The following is a 20,781-nucleotide window of genomic DNA, read 5'->3' as shown; positions in this document are numbered from 1 at the left end:
ACTGCCTGCTGTGTTTGTGCATCTCACATGTAACTGGTTTGCTCTGTCACCCCTTAACGGCCCTGTTGTTTGTGTTTTGTTGTTGTGTCGTCTCGTGTTGTGTCGTGTTGTGTTGTGGTTTGATTGTGATTGTGCCGTTTCGTGTCATTTTTTGTCGTCTGGTGACCGCTCACACTGTCGTGCCCTTCGTGGACTCGTGTGTCCGTGGGATTTGTGTGTGTGTGTGTCCTCCTAGCACTGCTGTTAAACAACCCAGCATATCATCTCCTCCTGTCTGACCTGACACACGGCCCCAACAGGCTGACAAACTGCCACAGCCAGCAAGAAAAGCCCCAAAACCTGTCCCAGGGTAAGAGAGAGGGGGTTTATTTTGCCCTAAGAAAGGGGCAAGGGGTGGTGTCCTCCCCAGTGAACAGTTAAAGTCCCCTGAAGTCCTAAAGGTAATGGTTAGAGTGATATAATGGCCCCAGAACAGCACAGATGATATTAAACATTCATAAAAGGTGTTTTTTAAGTGTGTTTCTGTGACTTTTATGTCTCTGGGGTTGATTTTTATTAAAACAAAAAGATTTTAAATGGAATATTTTGTTATTTAAAGGGCACGTTTAAAATAGTCTTGGAAACTTGTAGTGGTTTACTCTTGTTCCAGATGTAATCCTTCAATATTGCAATATGAAAATCCACCACAAAAATGAATCGGCATGTTTAAAACTAGTATGATGAATGGAATAAACATTAATTATTAAGTAAGAAAAACCTCTCAAACTCAACTTTTCAGAAACATTTTTGCAAATAACATTTACCCAGGAGGCACAGCCAGTGAAATGCTTAAAGTGGTGTATGAAGAAAACAAAATGACAAACTCATTTTTGTCTAATTTCTAATAAAACTGTAATTGTATTAAATTATCTTTTATGATGAAAAAAATTTGGGAAAATATTAAGCCTATTTAGATATTGACTTCTATTTTTTAGGGTTGAATAATTTCCACCACAAAATGGTATTAAACACAATCCATAATATACTTTGTCTAATGCTTATCTCAAAAATACATTAAAACAGAAATATTTTGCAACATTATTACAATTTAAAATAGCTATATTTTAAATGTGATTTATTCCAGTCATGACAAAGCTGAAATCATTCTAATATGATGATTTGGTTCTTAAGCTGCAGTTTTATTCACAGCACTGAATCAGTTGTGTTGCTTAAAGAGATTGTTCACCCAAAAAAATATGTTTGAAATTCACTCCCACTTAGCCCATCCAATATGTAGTTGTTGTTGTGTTTTTATTCAGTAAAACAGTAAGGAACATTTACTAGAAAGAAAGTCAGCTATCTTGGATGGCATGAGGGTGAGTAAATTAAGATCAGATTGTAATTTTGGGGTGAACTATTCCTTTAACATAGACATGGCAACCAGATTGTTTGATGAACAGGATATTCTAAAGAAGAGCATTTATTTAACAGATTTTTTTAATATCACTATTTCAGAATCCCACCATCAATCAAATGTTTGTGCTTGCTGAACCAGAATTATTCATTTCTTTCAAAAGAAAATTTTACTGAACCCAAACAGTAGTATATCGGCTGTTTCATACTGTCAGTGGACATATTAGCGAGAGCAAAAGTAAGAGTTTGTTTTCTAAGTCTACAGGGCCAAAAAAAAAAAAAAACCTTAAAGGTAGTTAATCATTTTGTCAGGAAAGAGGTAGCATGAGCCCACAGCAGTATGTTAGTGTTTTCACAGTATGCGTGTACATGATGTGTCCTCTCCAGTGTATGTGAGTGTTTTAGAGCATGTGTGTGGTTCATAATTACTCATTAGTATTATGTCATAAGGCTGATTAGCTCTCTATTCTAAGGTTTTCCTCTCTCCATTTTTTCTCTCTCAGCATGTACTATTGATATGGTTGATAAAGGCCAACCAATTCAGGAGGGACCGCCTCCTTACCCTGGAGCTCCACCTCCTGGCCTGTCAGCAGCTCATTATGGAGAAGCTTCCGGAGGCGGGGGAAGTGTTCCTCATTATGCAGAAGCTGACATCATCAGTCTGCAAGGGGTTAGTGGTAACAATACATATGCAGTCCCCGCCCTCTCAGCCACGCCCACTGATTGTCCACCGCTGCCCGAGTTGCCACGGGAACGACTTGTATTCAAAGAAAAGCTGGGAGAAGGACAATTTGGAGAGGTATAATTTAGTATTACAAAAATATTACAAATAAAAACACCTATTTTTGCTTTAAGGAAATATTTATTCCAAAAACCTTAATTTGTGGCCAAAAGCAGTCTTTTTTTAATAATAGTGTTTCCTGTATAACAAGCTATTTATTGTATGCTTCCTGATAGGTTCATCTGTGTGAGATTGAAAACCCTCAGGACCTCGCAAACCTGGAGTTCCCATTTAATGTCAGGAAAGGGCGCCCTCTGCTGGTGGCCGTGAAGATTTTAAGACCAGATGCCTCTAAAAATGCCAGGTAACTGAATTATTATTGATAAAATGTATTATTATTATTATTATAATTATAATTATTATAGTTTATAAATATTGTGTAATAAATATTGTGATGTTTTTGAAATGTTACTCCATCTACAATGCAAGTCAAGTTTTAACAAGACAAATGTTACTTCGAATGAATGAAAAAGGATTTATTAATTTGTATTCATTTTGTTTTTATTTTACATTTTTGTTACCTTTTAAAAAAATATTTTGATGCAATTTTGAATGCCCCAATGAACTGCCATTTGAGCAATTAAAAAGTTTAATCGTGCAAATAATAAAAACCCTGATATATTATTATAGAGGGACATACGATGTTGTATTATCTTGTTGCATATGTTTTGTAAAGAATTTTAAGATTTGGTTGGAAAAGTTTGTCACCTGTAAAACAATGCCTGCTGTGTATTTTATAAAACTATAGCAAGCTCAAATTCTTCATACACTTTATATCCTAAAGGGATAGTTCACAAAAAAAATGAAAATGGTCATCATTGTCATTTCTTTCATATGTTAATCATAAAAGAAGATATTTTGAAGAATGCTGGAAATCAAACTGTTGATGACCCCCATTGACTTCCATTGTATTTCTTTCCCTACTATGGAGTCAGTGGGTGCCAACAACTCTTTGGTTCTTTAGAATTCTTCAAAACAGCGTCTTTTGTGTTTAAAAAAAACTTATACATGTTTGGAACAACATGAGGGTGAGTAAATGAAATTTTCGGTGAACTTTCCCTTTTAATGTTCTGTCCTTTCACTTTCCATTTCCTCTTCTCTTTTCACTCTCTAATTCTTTTCATGCTTTTCTTTCAACAGGAATGATTTTCTGAAGGAGGTGAAGATTTTATCTCGCCTGAAGGATCTGAACATAATCCGCCTGCTGGGTGTGTGTGTAAGCAGCGACCCGTTGTGTATGGTCACAGAGTACATGGAGAGCGGCGACCTCAATCAGTACCTCTCCCACAGAGTGCTGCTGGACAAGACCGGCCCTTCACATAACACTCCAACCATCAGGTACACAAACACACAGAGCAGTGATACTATGTAATAGAAATACATACATGGAAGGGTAAATGTCTTTCTCTGTCTCAGCTACCCAGCTTTGATCTCCATGGCGAGTCAGATCGCGTCAGGAATGAAGTTCTTGTCGTCTCTGAACTTTGTGCACCGAGACCTGGCGACGAGGAACTGCCTGGTGGGTGGAGAGAGGGGGGAGGGGGAGGACCGCGGCGGGGAGCGCCAGATAAAGATCGCTGATTTTGGCATGAGCAGGAACCTCTATGCTGGCGATTACTACAGGATACAGGGACGAGCTGTGCTGCCTATTCGCTGGATGGCATGGGAGTGCATCCTCATGGTGAGAACTAGAGCTTTGCTATAATAAATGAAAATATACAGGAATATTAGTGCCAAACTTTTTTTATTTATTAGCTTGATTCATAGATGTATAGGTTTGTATGTGTGGGTGTGGGTGTATATAATATCTATCGTCAGGGTTAATATTTTATAGCTTATATTAAAGAAATACAATTAAATAAAGTAAAAGTTATAGTATAACTTATTAATAGGCATAAATACAGTATATAATGGGGTCCAAAAAGTGTGAAAATCCTTAATATTTTTCTTTATTTTATAATGAAGAGACCTTTACTTAATTAATATTTATTCATTAATATTTTTTATAATCTTAGAATAAGTAAATATTATAATTTAACTTTGAATTACTTTTTTATTTATCAATGAAAAATAAATATGTATATAGTTTTATTTTTATGCGTTAGTATAATTATGTATATAATTTATTCTTGTTTATTATAACTTATAATATATATATATATATATATATATATATATATATATATAATATTATTTTACTAATTTTATAAAAATAAAAAAAACTAGTGAATATGTCTTTATTATGGTTAAAATGGGGAAGCAAATTTAATAAGTTAATTTATATTTATTCATTAATGTTTATTTACAGACATAATATTTATCACCTTTTAGTAAATAAATATATTACAACATATTTAAAAAAAAATTTTTTTATTTATTAATAATTACAAATACAATATATACGTAATGGGTCCCAAATGTTTACAATCACCTAGTAAAAATGCTTAATTTTTTTTCTGCATAAGTATAATTGAAACTTAATTACGTATTTTATATTTAGTAGCATTTACATTTATTATAAAAAATCTTTGAAACATTTCTATCTGAAGAAAGGATCTCACATGCATAGTGTCACAAATCGTTAATATAATTTTATCATGTTTCTTTCTTTTTGAACCCCACTGAATATAATAAAGTCAAATAAACAACATGCCATATGCATATACAGATTTAATAACTCACAATGTACATAAAACTGGTGTTCTGCATGCGTGTGTGTGTGTGTGTGTGTAGGGGAAGTTCACTACGGCGAGTGACGTGTGGGCATTCGGCGTGACACTATGGGAGATGCTGAGTGTGTGTCAGGAGCAGCCGTACAGTCACATGACCGATGAACAGGTCATTGACAACGCAGGGGAGTTTTTCAGAGACCAGGGCAGACAGGTATGTTGCTGACACTTATTAAACCTCATAAGAGAAACACAGACACAGTCTCACTCCCTCTCTCTCTCTGTTGATCAGGTGTACCTGTCTCGCCCGGCTGTGTGCCCACAGGGTCTGTATGAGCTGATGCTTAGCTGCTGGAACAGAGACTGTAAACTACGGCCTTCCTTTGCGTACATTCACTCCTTCCTCACCGAAGACGCCATGAACATGGTTTAGAAAGTGACAGAGAGATGAAAAGCAGTTGAATATAAGAAAGTGTGTATGGACCACAGACTGGTGGTGTGTTTTCAAGCACTCTTATGTAAATTAGTGCATTTTTTTGATGGGTGCGTTGGGGCAAATAAAAGCCGCAGGTTCGGTGCCCCACAAATGACCCGCTTCTCACCCCTTATCCTGAAATCCTGAACTCCTCAAGCAACATTTCATCCCCAAATCGTTTTAGCCTCGCCGTTTTCCCTCTATCAATCACTATTCCACAGTATTTAGTTTCACAGAGACACAAATCTCCCAGAATGCACCACAAATATGGTTCCTTTTTTTTCCTGAAACATAATTCTGCCTCTTATATTTTCTGTGTGAACTTTAAAAATGAAACCTCTCTGTAAATGTTTCCTGCTGTAAAACTAAAGTTTTTTGTGTTCTGTGAGGTCCAATAATGTGACGATGGTCTGATGGGAATAATGTGGGATTGATTTGGGGATAAAATGTTGCTTGGCATCTGAACCTTAAATCCGGGTTCTCTAACCTTTATCAAAGCTCTCTCTTCATTCCCTGAACACTGAATAGATCTCGAAACATAATCATCTGAACTGGTGGAGGGTTTCATAGCAGCACAAAAGCACACAGCTCTACAAACTGTCCGTTTAGGGAAACATTTGACAGTTATGCATATTAAACACACAATAGCAGAAATACAGAAATAGTTTTTTCTACTTGCATAATAAGGGAAAATAGTGAATAACATTTTTAGCAGTAAATTGAGTCTAACTTTGCTAGCATTCGTAGTCATGTAGACAATCTGAGGATTGAGAATCAGCCAGTTTTTCATGTCTTTTCTGTGGTGGAGGGTAATTCATCATGAAATTATTTACGATATGTAAATAATTACATTCATCAATAGCTGATATGTGAAACACATGATATTGTCAAATTCAGCCGAAATAGAAAATGGATTTTTGTGACTCCACCCCTGTATGTCTGCACATAAATGGTCCCTTAAGGTCTGTTCACAACATGGACAAAAACTACAATTATAAAGTTTTAATAATCGTTATAATTCTGTAAGAACAAGGAAACACACTCAACAGAGAAACAATATGCTGGGAATTGCTTTCAGAATGAGTTATTTTTTTCCAACTGATGACATTGAAAGCCAGTCAAAATCTTACTTTAAGGGGTTAAGCATTTAAAGTTGCAGCCTGTGCTTGTAACAAACAGGTTTGAGCGCGCCTTTCCTCAGTTCTCTCAACATTTATTCACTCCATCCTTCATTGACTAAAAAGGCCTGTTCAGACCAAAAACGACCAATGACCATAATAATAATTATATAGCATTCACACCAATAGACGATAATGTTTGTTTATTATAAGCACTTGCTGCAGTTGTATTGTCGTCCACATTAAATACTCAATAAAAGCTATTGGCTAGAAAAACAACAACAACATAATTTTAAAGTAATTCCAATGAAATTGTTATTTAAGGCCCATTCTCACTAAGGATGCAAAAAGGAACAATGTCATTGGAATCACTTTAAAAAAAAAAAAATCCCCAGCTGATTGACAGCCAATCAGAATCCACCTGATTTTAAAGTGGCAGAATGTCTGCATAACATGCTTATGATTAATTTGAAAATATTGGACACCAATATAGTTATTGTTCTTGGAGTGAATGGGTGTTGTGTGAATGTGATTTATTTGATGACTCTGAAAATGATTGCATATGGTTTTTGAAATGAACTGCCAGTGTGTGCACTGACTTGAGTAAGCTGAATGCACATCAAATTTCTGTGCATCAGTTTATTTTGTGTGGAATTTAAAGAGGCTTTTGGATGGAATGTGTGGAATTGGCTATCAATGCACTATTAACAAAATCTGAATATGAGCCCGGACCTGCAAGAATTTAGAGAGAGAAAGAGAGGGAAAAAAAACAAGCAGAATGGCCACAGACGTACATTTATACTAATAAATTTGACAAAGTCAAGTGTCTATATAATGAGAAATGAACTGGATGAACAGAAAAATAAGCAAAGCATCTGTCCTGAATTTACTATGTAAACCTGTAGGACATTTGCAGGAAACTCTCTTAAAGCGACGACTGTAGATTTAACTTGAACCTGGTGTGGTGACGCCACCTCTTCCTCATTTAAGAGTAAGACTGTGTGTGTAGGGGTGGAGAGCAACATGTATACTGTAAAATACACAGAAAAATGTGATTCCCAAATGGTTATATAACCATGCTGATTATGCTTATTGAATGACCTTTAACCTTTTTTGGTACACTGAGGCCCTGAACCGTTATTGTATTTTTATAAATATAGTTTTGGGCATGTTCTGTCCTCAGCTATTCGTGTTTCATAAATAATGAAAAATGTAAATACTTCATGGGACATAATTTTCTTCATTAATATTGCTATCTGTTATTAATCGGGTCTGTCTGTCTCTGTTGTAGACTCGCTGCTTGTGTTGTCTATTTTTGTAGGTGTTTTAATAAAGTAACCTTTTCAAATAAAGTGAAACCGGCCGCTTGTTTTCATTCACTCTCAATCACCATTTGTTCGTTTGAAATAGCATGTCATTGTCACATTCATACTCAACAGCATTAAAAACACACACCGAGCCATAAATGGAAAAGTTATAAAGTACAGCGCACACTAATAGTTTATTGTTGTTTATAATAAACAGTACATAGTTAATATGTATAAATCTCAGCCTGGTTATGTAAATCTTCAGTTTACATCACCACTGAACAAACAGTAATGGAAAAACTGACAAACAAATTGGATATTCTGAATGAACATAGTCATTAAGGCCAGGAAGTTTTACATGACAGATCACAGTACCTGTTGCTGAAACAAAATCAGGGCAGGTTGATTTAATGAGGAAGTCAAAAAAAAAAAAAAAGCTTTGAGGCACAAACTGGAGATGCATAGGTTTACTTTTGGTAATGTTAAGTTGATTTTAGTGTGAAGTACACAGCAGCATGGTTAAACTAAAACAGTAAGCCGATATGAGAAATGAAACCACTAACAGCCTTCACTGGAGTTTGTGTGGCCACAGAGACATGTTTACAGCCTTTGTTGAAAACCAGTTTCCTCTTCTTCTTTTTTCCTGTTTGTTCATCAGCTTCAAAAAATCAAAGGGTTTCTTTTCTTGACCCACTTTCCAACTACTCATACTTTTCAACTTGCTGTATAAATCACTCTACTGAGCACACAGACAGTAACAAAAAATATTCAATATGTGTCTGCAAACTCTAGTGCCACTCTTAACAGACCATTAAATGATAAAACCTTAAAATGGCAAGAATAATCATCACATTTCAGTGTCTGCAGAGGTAAGGCATCATGCATGTGGACTATGGCTTCAGCAAGGCACCTCAGGTGAATTTACACGGATTTGACTTGAATGCAATTTGTTTTGAAAGAAACTGAACCAGACTCAACAGGCGTGTGGCTCTGACAGAGAGAAATACAGAAACTATTCAATAAAGAAAGAAAGAAAGAAAGAAAGAGCAGCCCTGCTTCCCTGAATATTCACCTTCAACAGAGGCTCTAGAGCAGATAATGTAGTTCACCTAACTTACAAATGTATCATATAATGTGATGCAATAATTCACAAAGCATATTAAAACTGAATATTACAAATGGTGGATTACAAAAACAAAAAGGACCTCAATGTTCCAGGCTCAGTACAAACACGAGCATGCACAAAGACAGGAAGAGCTGAGATCCACGATCAGAGCGGATTCCTTCTTCATGAACTCCATTAGCCCATGCGGGATGCAAGAGCCTGGCCAAGAAAAGAGAAGTTAACATTTAGTGTGGCTGGAGCAGAAACAGGTGTTTCTCTAAAACCATTTTTACGCAATCTCTAAAGTATTCAAATGTAATCTTAAGGGGCATAAATCATGAAACTTCATTTATGAAGATTTTGCCAATTACAATTTGGCAACAATAAAAGTCACAAGGATTTAAATGTGCTTTTCATTTGGCCATTAAGTTTTAAGATGCCTTTATTATTTTAAACTAGACTAGTGTGTGTGTGTCTGTTTGTCTGTGTGTGTGTATATTAGCATGCCATTATTAAGATATTGGCTGTTTATTTGTACTTATAAAGCACATATTCTGCATGAGCATACTACCAAATATCTAAACTTAGCAACTGCCTTACTACTAATAAGTAGCAAATGATTAGTTTATTGAGACAAAAGTCATAGCTATTGGTTTATTAATATTGAGAATTGGACCTTAAATGATGTGTGACCAATATTTTTCTTAGTTCCTTTTTGGTGACAGGTGGTGACTTGTGAAAGAGACAAATGATGATGCAACAAGAACAAACTGAGGAAACTAGTCACGGGAATGCAGACGTCGCAGCTCATGTGATCTCCAGCCTGATACCAGCACTGAAGTGTGAGCGTGGCTCACCTGTGAGATGTTGACTCCAGTCAGTTTCTCCACTGCGCTCGGCAGGCGGCTCATGATGTCCAGAACTTCTCCTGTCAGTTTAGCTGCGCCCACTTCTGACCCACCGCTGGACACCATGGTCACCTTCTGGGCTGAACAGAGTGGCTTGCTGATCTCTTCTGCTATCTAGAAGAGTGGAGGCCATTATTGAGTAATCTTCATTGAACTTATTTATTGACTTGCAGAAGTTTAGATTCACTGACCAGTGGGAGTTTCTCCAGCAGCATGTCCACCATGGCTCCCTCTTTGTACTGCTTAAAAGCCTCTGCTTTTTTGGCCATCTGCTCGGCTTCAGCCCGACCCTTTGCCTCCATCGCAAAGGCCTCCGCTTCTCCCCTCATCTGAAAGAGAGGCAGGAACAGATGAATGCTGAGTGGGATCTAATGTGAAAAGTGTGTGGAGAGCTTCATGAACTCACTCTGATGGCCTCTGCCTCAGCTTCGGCCTCCATTATCAGCTTCTGCCTGTTAGATGAAAGAACATTAAACGGCTTATCATACCAAGTTCTGTCCTTCTGATTTGCTTCCACTAAAGCACAGATGTGTGTTAAATCAGACAAAACGGCAAAACTTCTGGACCCTCAGTTCTCACTTTTCTGCCTCGGCGATCTTCTCGATGCGGTATCTCTCGGCCTCGGCTGGTTTCCAGACTTTGGCCTCCAGTTCCTTTTCCCTGCGGGTGATCTCCTGCTCCTGTAGAGTGATCTGCTGCGTACGCTCCACAACCTGGACCTGCATCTTCTCCTCCTCGATACACTGCTTTGTCTTGGCCACCTAATACAGATGACGGTGAGTAAATATGTCAGACATTTGCAGTGAAACGGGCAACCCTCATACTACCAGCTGAAAACCAAGTTAAATATCATTAGCTACCTGAAGCTGATAGGCCATTTCAGACTCCGCCTTCTTGGTGTTGACCTCAATATCATAGGCGGCTTTCTTCAGCTCATAGTCTCTCTGGGCTTTAGCCATCTCAATCTCATTCTTATACTGAGCAGAGATCTTCTCCTGCATGGCATGAGCCTCCTACATACACAAACAAGGACAGTTACAGTTTTACCATAGTTTTATCCAGCACACCAATGTTCATACAACCAAAATGACAGAAATGTGTCAAACTTCACCTTGATGACGGCATCCCTCTTGAACTGAGCTTCACCGATACGAGCGTCTCTTTGCACCTGAGCAGTTCGAGCTTTACCCAGCGAGCTTAGATAATTCTGAAAGGAAGTCCGGGTGAGTGATATACATATACACATTTTATTACGATTATCCACCTTTTTCTTCTGTTTTTTTTTCTATTTTTAGCTGTACCAATTTTTTTTTGCTGCTTTGTATGAATACCACGTTATTTTAATGTATTATCTCAAATATGAACACACTGGTGTGTAGTTCAAACAGTTTTACCGTTGTTATACTTCTTGTTATTTCCCTATAGCAGCTTATGAAGAGGAAGTCTCACCTATGGTCTTACTTCCACGTTGAAGATAAAGGTGGATATGCTACCTTTTAAAAAGTTTGAGGTCATGAATTTATTTTTTAGTATATTCATTTAGAAAGGACTCATTAAACACATAAAAAGTGACATAAAAGATGCTTATAATGTTACAAAAGATCTATTTCAGATAAAAGCTGTGAGTTCAAACGGTCTATGCATTACTAGACTGGAGCTTCAGAGCGGCCGATAATTCAGCATTGCCTTCACACATATAAATTACATTAAAATATTAAAATATTTAAATTAAAACAGTTCTTTAAATTGTAATAAAACTTCACAATACTATTGTTTTATTATTCTGTTGTCAAACGACCATGAAAGCCTTCTTTCAAAAACAAACCAAAAACACTCACAATGACTGCAAGCATTTGAATGGTAGTGTATGTTAGTGTGTGTGGCGCGTGACTAAAGTCACCTGATCATCGTGCACATCTTTGAGCGTGTAGCTGACCACACCGATCCCCATGTTGACCAGGTCAGAGGAAGCCACCTTAAAGACCTGATCAGAGAACTTTTTACGGTCCTGATAGATCTCCTACAGAGAGAAAGAGAGAGAGATTGTATAGAGAATAAATAACAAATAATCAACTAACAGCACTAAAACCCTTGTAAAAGCTTGCTTCTTTCATCTCTTTGAAACAGCAGTACCTCCACAGTCAGGTGGGCGATGATGGCTCTCTGATGTCCCTCAAGGGTCTCTAGGGCAATATTAGCAATCTCACCCTCGGACTTCCCCATGAACATCTGACAGGCTGCGGCCAGCATTTCTTTATTCTGACCCTGGATCTTCACCTGCAGAACACATGAGCAGCGGCGCTTACAGAATGTACTATGTTATGTTCTACAGATGAGTGTAAAATGTGTCTCTCTCTAACCTGGGCAATGCCTGTCACTGAGATCGGTACTCCATGTCTGGTGTAGACCTTGTCACTCTTCACATTCAGAGTCAGAGTATTGAGAGAGATCCTGGGAGCAAACAAAAAACGAGAGGGAAAGTAGTCATAAAGCTTTTTTTTTTTTTTTTTTTTTTTTATATATATATATATATGCAAAAAATGTGATCACCCAAACAGGTTTCACGAATATGGAAGCCTGTTTCCAACACGGATAAAAAAAAAAAAAAAAAAAAAAAGATTTTGACTTTTTATCTTTTAGTTAAATTTTTTTTTTGTCCTGGCAATTCCTACTTTTTGCTGTGAATTCTCAGAATTCTCTGCCACAAAATAAAAAACAAAAAAAGATTTGTTTTATTTTTATTTCTCATAATCCCGACTTTTCTTTCTCAGAACTGAGTGAACAACATTTTTTTGACTTTTTCTTGGAATTACCCTTAAAACAAGCCTCCATAACCAAACATATCTATTGTCCCCCATTATGTGGGCATCTGGGCAAATTAGATAGCCACGCCCACAAATTAAGCCACACCCACACCTAGTTCTGCACATGGATGGCTGACATGACCTCACAGATGTGTCTGCTGATGTACAGTAATCAAATCATCAGCAGACTTTGTGGAGCTAAGGCAAATACATCCGCAGTAATCTACAAACTACTACAGTGATCCGCAGTGAAGAAAGTATTCTTTGAGGACTAAGTGATGCATTAATATTTGTGAAGAGGAATGTAAACACAAGTGGAGTTTCTATTGCTCACAGAGGCCACCTCTTGTTCTTATTCCCATCATTCATGAGGGCTGAGACTCCCGGTCTTTACTGGAATTACATTAGTGACTCGCACTGCAGCATCTGATTAAACAGAATGGTTTCTATGCACGTGTGTTCTTGCACTAACATGTTCTAATAATCCGTCTTCTGTTGTAATTCTATACGTACCGCTGGATTTGCTGAACGCAGGGAAAAACAAACACTCTTCCACCAGCAATCAATAGAGGAGGAGAGCGGCCACATCCTGAAAGAGACAACATAAAGAGATTCTGTCTGCTGGTATAAAGTGTCAAGACTTGATTGAAAACATACTTAGTGGAAATTCACTGGGTAGGGGTTGGAGCTAGATCCAAAATGAAGAATCTTTATGCATCAGTAATTTAATTTACTGTAACAATAATACAGACACTCTTATATTACAATTCTGACAGAGACAGCTAAATTAGGATAAAATCTATCATTATTTTTACGTTATGGCTGGTAAATGATAAATGGTCAATAATACAGTTTAATACTATTTTGTCTAAATAAATTATTAGAAAATTTAATCATTATAATTAATTAAAGTGTTATTAAAAATTATGCGATCATCGCCTGAAGGTAATATAGGGGGACGCATGATTAAATAACCAATATCTACCAGTAGAAATATACAGATTAACAATATACTTAATATTTATCACTGGTCATGAAACTATATTTTTGTTTAATATTTATTTTATTTGTTTTATATTTATTAAATAAAAGGTTGAGTCTGTAGGATCTTTTAAAAATAAATTATAATATATTTAAATAAATTAAAATACATTTAATCAGCAATAATACAAAAAGAATGAGTAGCACAAAAATAGTAAGTAGCACATCAGCATTTTAGGATTGTGACAGAAGACTGACGTGAAAATTAAAAAATTCAGCTGCGTCATCACAGTAGACTTTTTACTTTTACTAATTTTATAACATAAAAAAGGACAATTCCTATTAAAATAACTGGCAACCACTGTACAAATGATCACTTCTACTATCAGTCCACACTTCTAGTTTTAACAGCAGAGGAACCTGTGTCATGATAACATTACATTGCTGGAAATCCACACAAATCCACCCACACACATTTCAGAAATTACAGCACAAAATGTTTCTCCATTTAAAAAGCGTGGTCAATCCCGTGCAGGATTTCCAACATTAGTAAAGACACTGGTTAACACACTTCCTGCCATCGCGTGTCTGTCGACTGATTTCAGAGAGAAGGAGGGCGACAGAGACATAATGGAGCTATTGACTTATTTCTGCCCCTCTGTACAGTGTGGTTTGACTGCATTAACCTTCTTGTAGTAAATGTGAGCCATCTGGGGTTTTTTTCCCCTGAGCATTAAAGTAATCTTAATGTGTAACCACTGACATTTATCTACACAGAAAAATCACAACCATTACAATGAACTTTGTGTCTGTTTTGACCCGTGAATGAAAGTCACATGAATAGCTGAAACCAGTTCTGCATTGGACATTGTATAAGAAAAGAATGTAGCACAATAGCAATGCTCTGTATGATCATTACAGAACTTCACAGTTTCTTGTAAAAGTCTCATACAAGCTATCTGGTTCAATCAACAGCTGCTTTAATCTGAAATTCTCTCTTATCATATCTAACCCGAAAGAGGAGTTTTAAGTGTGTATTTATATGAATAACTGACATAGCTCTGTAATAAAGTCCAACAGATGCAGCATACCTGAGACCACCATCGCCTCATTGGGACCACAGGTGTAAAACATCACGAATTAGATCTGAAGAAAGAAAGCAGCAGTATAAGGCATCAGTCACTGGATCAACCCATGTTTGGAATATTTTAGATACGACATCTGAATAAACACAGACTGCACTAAAGAGTTCAGTGAAATATGTTCTAATTCATGTCAGTATGTTCTTTAAATCAACTACAGATTTGTTTACTTTCAAATCAAGGACCTATTCACCAATCGAAAACTATTAAAAATCACTTTACGGTAGAAGAGATCATGCTACGCAGTAGATTAGTTTATATCGAATATGTAAAACTTCAAAAATATAAAATATTAAACAATACGCATTGAAATAAAAAAAAAAGTTACAAATCTTTATATAAAACTATTCCCATATAAGCGACACAATTATAAAGTACTGAATCTAAATATTAAAAAACTAATATTTAAAGTTACTGTAAACGCTAAACGATAAAATCCAACATGCATCTTATGACATAATGAACAATAACCCTCGACGATAAATAAAATTGTCTCTCGCGATAAAACAGGACTGAAAACACAAGCAATAACAAACCGTGAGATAGTAACTTACAATCCGTGTTTAGAGGCACGAACGGTAATGTAGCTTGCGACAGAACAGGAAATGCTTAGCTGCTACTTAGCAGCGGCTATGCTGTTTTTAAAGCGACTAAAGTTTACTTTGGTGTTGAGAATTACAATTTTAGAAACTTGGTGTTATTTAGAATAAGCCCATATGTTCTTACCGATAGCTGATGTTTCGTTAAAAACGAAGTAAATACGGCTCAGATTATCTCACTTTGTGTCAACGGCAAAAGCTCGCAAGAATGCTCGTCGTAATCAGGGCACACGAACTCGGCCACGCCCATTCACAACACTCTCAGGCGGTGTCTCAAAACTAGTGAGCTCCCGGTCACTACACCTCGAGATACGCAAAATGCAGCCTAGGTAGGTTTTACGAAGGTCATAGTAGTAGGAAGAATGATCTTTGCTGTAAACTCAGGAATAAGAGACTTCCATTAGTTTGCTCTTAGACATCTAAACAAATACGTCCAACTGTCTCTGGTCCAATTCATCCTTCCAAAATCATGCTTAAATGTGTGTGACTTAGAAAGTCATATCGTAATTATGAGATTCTAAATCATAATTATGTAAATATTATGGCATAGCTACTATAATAGAAAGTAATACTTATCTAAAGTCGATTTTTTTATGTGTCATAAGTATGTCGTAGCTATGACTTTATATTTAATAATTTTCACATAAGTTTAATAAGTTTTGACTTAGTATCTCATCATTTCGTCTTGTTGACAATGATTGATCATAATGATTGATCATTATGTCTGATCGGATGATTTTTCTTATTATGTTTTGCAAACTAGTGGGTAGAAAATGAATCTCTATTTACGACATAAAACGAGAAAATTATTATTAATTTGTAAATGAGAGAAGTCCATAGTGGGCTACTAAGGAAGGAACATATGTTTACCACATAACAGGTTATTTTTCTTATATATTTTAGTTACTTAATGAAGTCTGCAGTCTCTCTTTCACTGTCTCTGTTCTTTTATCAGCTCATATTGTTTTGTCAGTGCAGCGAGCTTAAGACAATTCCCTTCTGTTATGCTGTATACTAGTCAATGTATATTAATCATTGTCCCCATTTGTATCCATAAAGAAAATAGTGGTTCAACTTTATTAATTAATATCAAACAAAAAGCTAAACAATAATGCACAACATATTTATACACAATAATTTTGACTATCATAAGCGTATTGCTTCTATTGTCCTCATTTGTAAGCCGCTTGGATAAAGGCTTCTGTTAAATTACTAGATTGAAATGTAAATGAAGCTAAATGTTTTACCGTATTTTCATAGAAAAGCAATTGTTCAATGGCACATTTTGTCTAGTAAAGATACAAATCAAACGGAAGTAAAAGCATTGGTCAGTAAAGAGATTTGCTTTAAAAGTGTGACTAGAAAATCTTAGAAAGACACAACCAGCAGACTTTTCTCATTTTTTTTCTACAATCCTTGTTGGCACTCCCTATATACTTCCGGTCTGCGCTCCAATCCCCGCCTCAACATCCAGTAGTGCCCCGCCCACCACTACTCCAGCCTCGTTCTGGAGACAGTCCAGGAATATAAAGCCTTTGTCCGGCTTCTCCAAATGATTGTTGAGACTCGCCGTTAGTTTCCAGATTTATTGGAGAACTTCTCACACAATATCTAACAATGAGGGAGATTGTTCACATCCAGGCCGGTCAGTGCGGAAACCAAATCGGTGCCAAGGTAAGAACAGAGTATAAAGTCATTTAATAAAGTCATCGAAGAGTCATTTATATTAAGCATCTAACAGTAACGTTACAAGAGTCTCAGAATGCAACAATGAATCCACTATTTGTACAGAATTCCAGTGTTATTCTAGTTCAAAGTCTTTACCTAATCTAAAATTTAACTATTTGATCTTCTTACTGTTTCCTTAAAGCATATATTGCAGAACATGTCTTTTTTATTCTGCTTTGCAACCAGAAGTTATTAATAATAGCTACATCAGACTATAACAACACTTTGAGCAGTTTTGTAGACAATAATCTTTTTTCCATTGCACTGCTTTGTCTTTTTCCCCTCATCAGAACCCCCTTTTATTCACGCCCAAAATATGCGGACCCCACTCCTCATTCATTCCCACTGTTTCTTGAACACGGTCTGTATTGCTATTTCTCTAAAACAAACGATGCTCTAATTCCGCAGACTCCAACTATACATCTCTTTGTCTGTATATTAGAGCAGTGTTGGGGAACGGGGGTCTGTCCTCTTTCTTTCTCTCATTCTTCACAATGCACCGGGTGTGGCGGATCCGATGTGAACAGCAGCGCTCTCAGTAATGACCATGACTACCCCGTTATCAGTGTCACGAGCCCTTTAAACAGCTGTCAGGACCAGTGCGCGAGCCATGACACGTGGCACTTATATTACAACCGCATTCCTTAACGTCATTTTCATACGAAATGATTTTAGCAAGTATTTGTCTGCGTTTAACCTAAATGCTTTTTTTCTTTTATCAATGTGCGGATAATGCCCGCTGTGATTCAGTGGTCCAGCGGTGGATGATGGGAAGGGTGGGGCGCTGGAAAATGACAATGACCATTTTTTTCATAGTGATAATAATAAAAGTAGACTAATTATGAAGTTAAATTACGTTATTTTAGTGTGATTCATTGTTTAATTTTGCTCTAAAATTAGCTCTCTTTTTACTTTAACTGTTCTAACAAAAGTATTATCCATCAATCAATTAAATCAGATTTTCTGTCACTAAAAACACAAAAATGAAAGCCGGCAACATTAAAGATGCACATTTTTTAAAGACTGCCCAGGAGATGTTGCACGTCCTCTATGGCGTCAGAAATGAGGTTAAATCGTCTTCATCCTTTATAAGTCTTCAACATGCCTTTTAAATGATTTCGAGAGTGTCTGTTGAACTCATCTGAGGTCAGGGTGGGGATGAGGAGGCATTCACAAATAGACTTAATGGCTCTAACAGCTGCAGCCCATCCCCGCCATGGTACAGATATAAATGAATTATGATTAATTAATGAGTTAATTATATATTTATGAAACCTTTGATTTTGTAGCTTAAATAATTGGCAAAATTTTGCGTATTCAAGAAAGATGGGGTAATCGTTTTAATTCTAAAAAGATCAAATTGGTGAAGACGGATGATTTCATATGTGTCCGCATGGAATATGTTTTGAGGATATGATGTGATGACACAGCAGAAATGTAGGCTGCCTGGAGTAACAGGTTTGGACGGGCGAGAGTGTCAGAAGAACAGGGTCACAGTAGGGCTTTGTCAGTCAGCGCCTTCCAGTTTATTGGCCTCATTCTTTCAAAACAATTATTTTCAATATATCCCAAGAACAATCTTTTCCTTCTCCATTCGCTCGAAGCCTTGTGAAGTCCATCTCGACCCCTCTCTCCCTCCGCTTCTCTCTCAGATTAAGGTCACTTGGACAGTAACATAGAATTAATGATTTAAACATCCATAAAGCCTCTTGCTAAAACTCACTGAACGGATTCCAGTCATTGCAGATTACAGATTAGCGATAGATTAGTTTACACTTTTTCAAATGTTATTTTCGGGATGGAAGATTTTATGTAGCCTTGCATAAAAGAATTGCTGAAATGAATACTGAGTGCTATTAAATTGCAATTGGGGAGATGCTTTAAGTTGCTGTGTGATGTTTGCAGTTCTGGGAGGTGATCAGTGATGAACATGGGATCGACCCAACAGGAACCTACCACGGAGATAGTGACCTGCAGTTGGACAGAATCAGCGTCTACTACAACGAAGCTACTGGTACTTTACTGAGACACACATTCGGGGCAAGATGGGGAAGATGTGCCCTTTGAGAAAAGTTTGCATTTACTGCTAAAGTGAAACAGACACATTTAGCATGTACAGGATGAATATACATCAACTTATATATTATAAAAGTCACCAAGAAATCAAAAGTTCATATATTATGATAAATGATTTATCTGAAAAATAATCAAAATGAAAAACATTTCTGCACCCCCCCCCCCGCCCCATAACATCCCCCCCCCCCATAACATCTCTTCTCTGATGATCCTGTACTGGCATCAGGGTGGGACCAAAATCCCTCCTCTCCAGCAACCTGTCACTCACATGAAACAAACGCAGCACTTAGCAAGCAACAACAATCCAACCAAGTGGGGCCACTTTAAAACATTTTTTTATTGGAAAATAATATTTGTACACTACAAGTATAAATACTGTATACTGCTGTAATTAAGTCAACATTAAAGCATAATAACCATTCAGTAAATGTGTTAAGATAAGACTTGGTGACATCTAGAGGTCACTGAAAAATAAACATACCCAACATCATTTTTTTTTCAAAACCCATACCTACATGTAGATACATTAAAATACATTATTTTATAGATGTACTTATATGTACTGAGCCAGTATGCTTTTCCCCTTATTTCTGTGTCTCTCTCTTTCTCTCGTGGAGGAGGTAAATATGTGCCAAGAGCTATTCTAGTTGATCTGGAGCCTGGCACCATGGACTCCGTGCGTTCAGGACCCTTCGGACAGATCTTCAGACCAGACAACTTTGTATTTGGTGAGCGACTGGCAAAAGAGTTCAAAATATATTCAAAATATCAAAGAAGAATGTGAAATGCCTCACCTTCTAATGTGTGTCACATTACAGGACAGAGCGGTGCTGGCAACAACTGGGCCAAGGGCCACTACACAGAGGGGGCGGAGCTTGTAGATTCTGTTCTGGATGTGGTCCGTAAGGAGTCTGAGAGCTGCGACTGCCTGCAGGGCTTCCAGCTCACTCACTCCCTGGGCGGTGGTACCGGATCTGGCATGGGTACCCTGCTGATCAGCAAAATCCGTGAAGAGTACCCAGACCGCATCATGAACACCTTCAGCGTGGTGCCTTCCCCAAAAGTCTCTGACACCGTAGTGGAGCCTTACAACGCCACACTGTCTGTCCATCAGCTGGTGGAGAACACAGACGAAACCTACTGCATAGACAATGAAGCCTTATACGATATCTGCTTCCGCACCCTCAAACTCACCACTCCCACGTACGGCGACCTCAACCATCTGGTCTCAGCCACCATGAGTGGCGTCACCACCTGCCTGCGCTTCCCCGGCCAGCTGAATGCTGACCTGCGCAAATTAGCCGTCAACATGGTGCCCTTCCCCCGTCTGCACTTCTTCATGCCCGGCTTCGCCCCTCTGACCAGCCGAGGCAGCCAGCAGTACCGCGCCCTCACCGTGCCTGAGCTCACGCAGCAAGTGTTCGACGCCAAGAACATGATGGCGGCCTGCGATCCAAGACACGGACGCTACCTGACCGTGGCCGCCGTGTTCCGTGGCCGCATGTCCATGAAGGAAGTCGACGAGCAGATGCTGAACGTCCAGAACAAGAACAGCAGCTACTTCGTGGAGTGGATCCCCAACAACGTCAAAACCGCCGTCTGCGACATTCCACCTAGGGGCCTCAAAATGGCCGTCACCTTCATCGGCAACAGCACGGCCATCCAAGAGCTGTTCAAGCGCATCTCCGAGCAGTTC

At 37.6% G+C, this 20,781-nt stretch overlaps 2 protein-coding genes across 6 annotated transcripts in view; one reads left to right on the top strand and one right to left on the bottom strand.

Moving 5' to 3' along the window:
* ddr1 (discoidin domain receptor tyrosine kinase 1) overlaps positions 1-7,787 on the top strand; it is a 31,954-nt gene extending 24,167 nt beyond the window's left edge. For 3 of the 5 annotated variants that reach the window (XM_052578101.1, XM_052578100.1, XM_052578104.1), the window contains 7 exons: positions 236-349; positions 1,896-2,191; positions 2,350-2,477; positions 3,314-3,511; positions 3,590-3,854; positions 4,907-5,056; positions 5,135-7,787. In XM_052578101.1, the coding sequence (XP_052434061.1) occupies positions 236-349; positions 1,896-2,191; positions 2,350-2,477; positions 3,314-3,511; positions 3,590-3,854; positions 4,907-5,056; positions 5,135-5,275 (1,292 nt within the window). In that variant the 3' untranslated portion in view covers positions 5,276-7,787. The remainder of the gene's footprint in view (positions 1-235; positions 350-1,895; positions 2,192-2,349; positions 2,478-3,313; positions 3,512-3,589; positions 3,855-4,906; positions 5,057-5,134) is intronic. The other 2 variants (XM_052578103.1, XM_052578102.1) reach the window with 1 other exon arrangement.
* Positions 7,788-7,909: 122 nt separating this feature from the next.
* On the bottom strand, positions 7,910-15,552 carry LOC127974665 (flotillin-1). Its single transcript, XM_052578105.1, has 13 exons — positions 15,409-15,552; positions 14,632-14,686; positions 13,073-13,148; positions 12,116-12,206; positions 11,889-12,032; positions 11,656-11,775; positions 10,867-10,962; positions 10,616-10,768; positions 10,335-10,516; positions 10,162-10,207; positions 9,947-10,084; positions 9,705-9,869; positions 7,910-9,066 (listed from the first exon to the last, which is right to left on the bottom strand). Exons 2-13 carry the CDS (start codon positions 14,672-14,674, stop codon positions 9,043-9,045), a joined length of 1,278 nt encoding a protein of 425 aa, XP_052434065.1. The 5' UTR covers positions 14,675-14,686; positions 15,409-15,552; the 3' UTR covers positions 7,910-9,042.
* Positions 15,553-20,781: the final 5,229 nt, after the last annotated feature.

The sequence above is a fragment of the Carassius gibelio genome, chromosome B16 (genome assembly GCF_023724105.1).
Source record: "Carassius gibelio isolate Cgi1373 ecotype wild population from Czech Republic chromosome B16, carGib1.2-hapl.c, whole genome shotgun sequence".
NCBI classification, from domain to species: Eukaryota; Metazoa; Chordata; class Actinopteri; order Cypriniformes; family Cyprinidae; genus Carassius; species Carassius gibelio.
The sequence above is the reverse complement of the archived record's forward strand: the minus strand, read 5'-3'. Positions and strand labels throughout refer to the sequence as shown.

Excerpts from the sequence above, each read along its gene's own strand:
- LOC127974665 (XM_052578105.1), bottom strand. The coding sequence starts at position 14,674 with ATGTTTTACACCTGTGGTCCCAATGAGGCGATGGTGGTCTCAG. Across the intron at positions 12,207-13,072 it reads TGCGTTCAGCAAATCCAGCG|GATCTCTCTCAATACTCTGA; the intron begins GTACGTATAGAA and ends GTTTGCTCCCAG. Across the intron at positions 10,769-10,866 it reads AGAGGGATGCCGTCATCAAG|GAGGCTCATGCCATGCAGGA; the intron begins GTGAAGTTTGAC and ends TTGTGTATGTAG.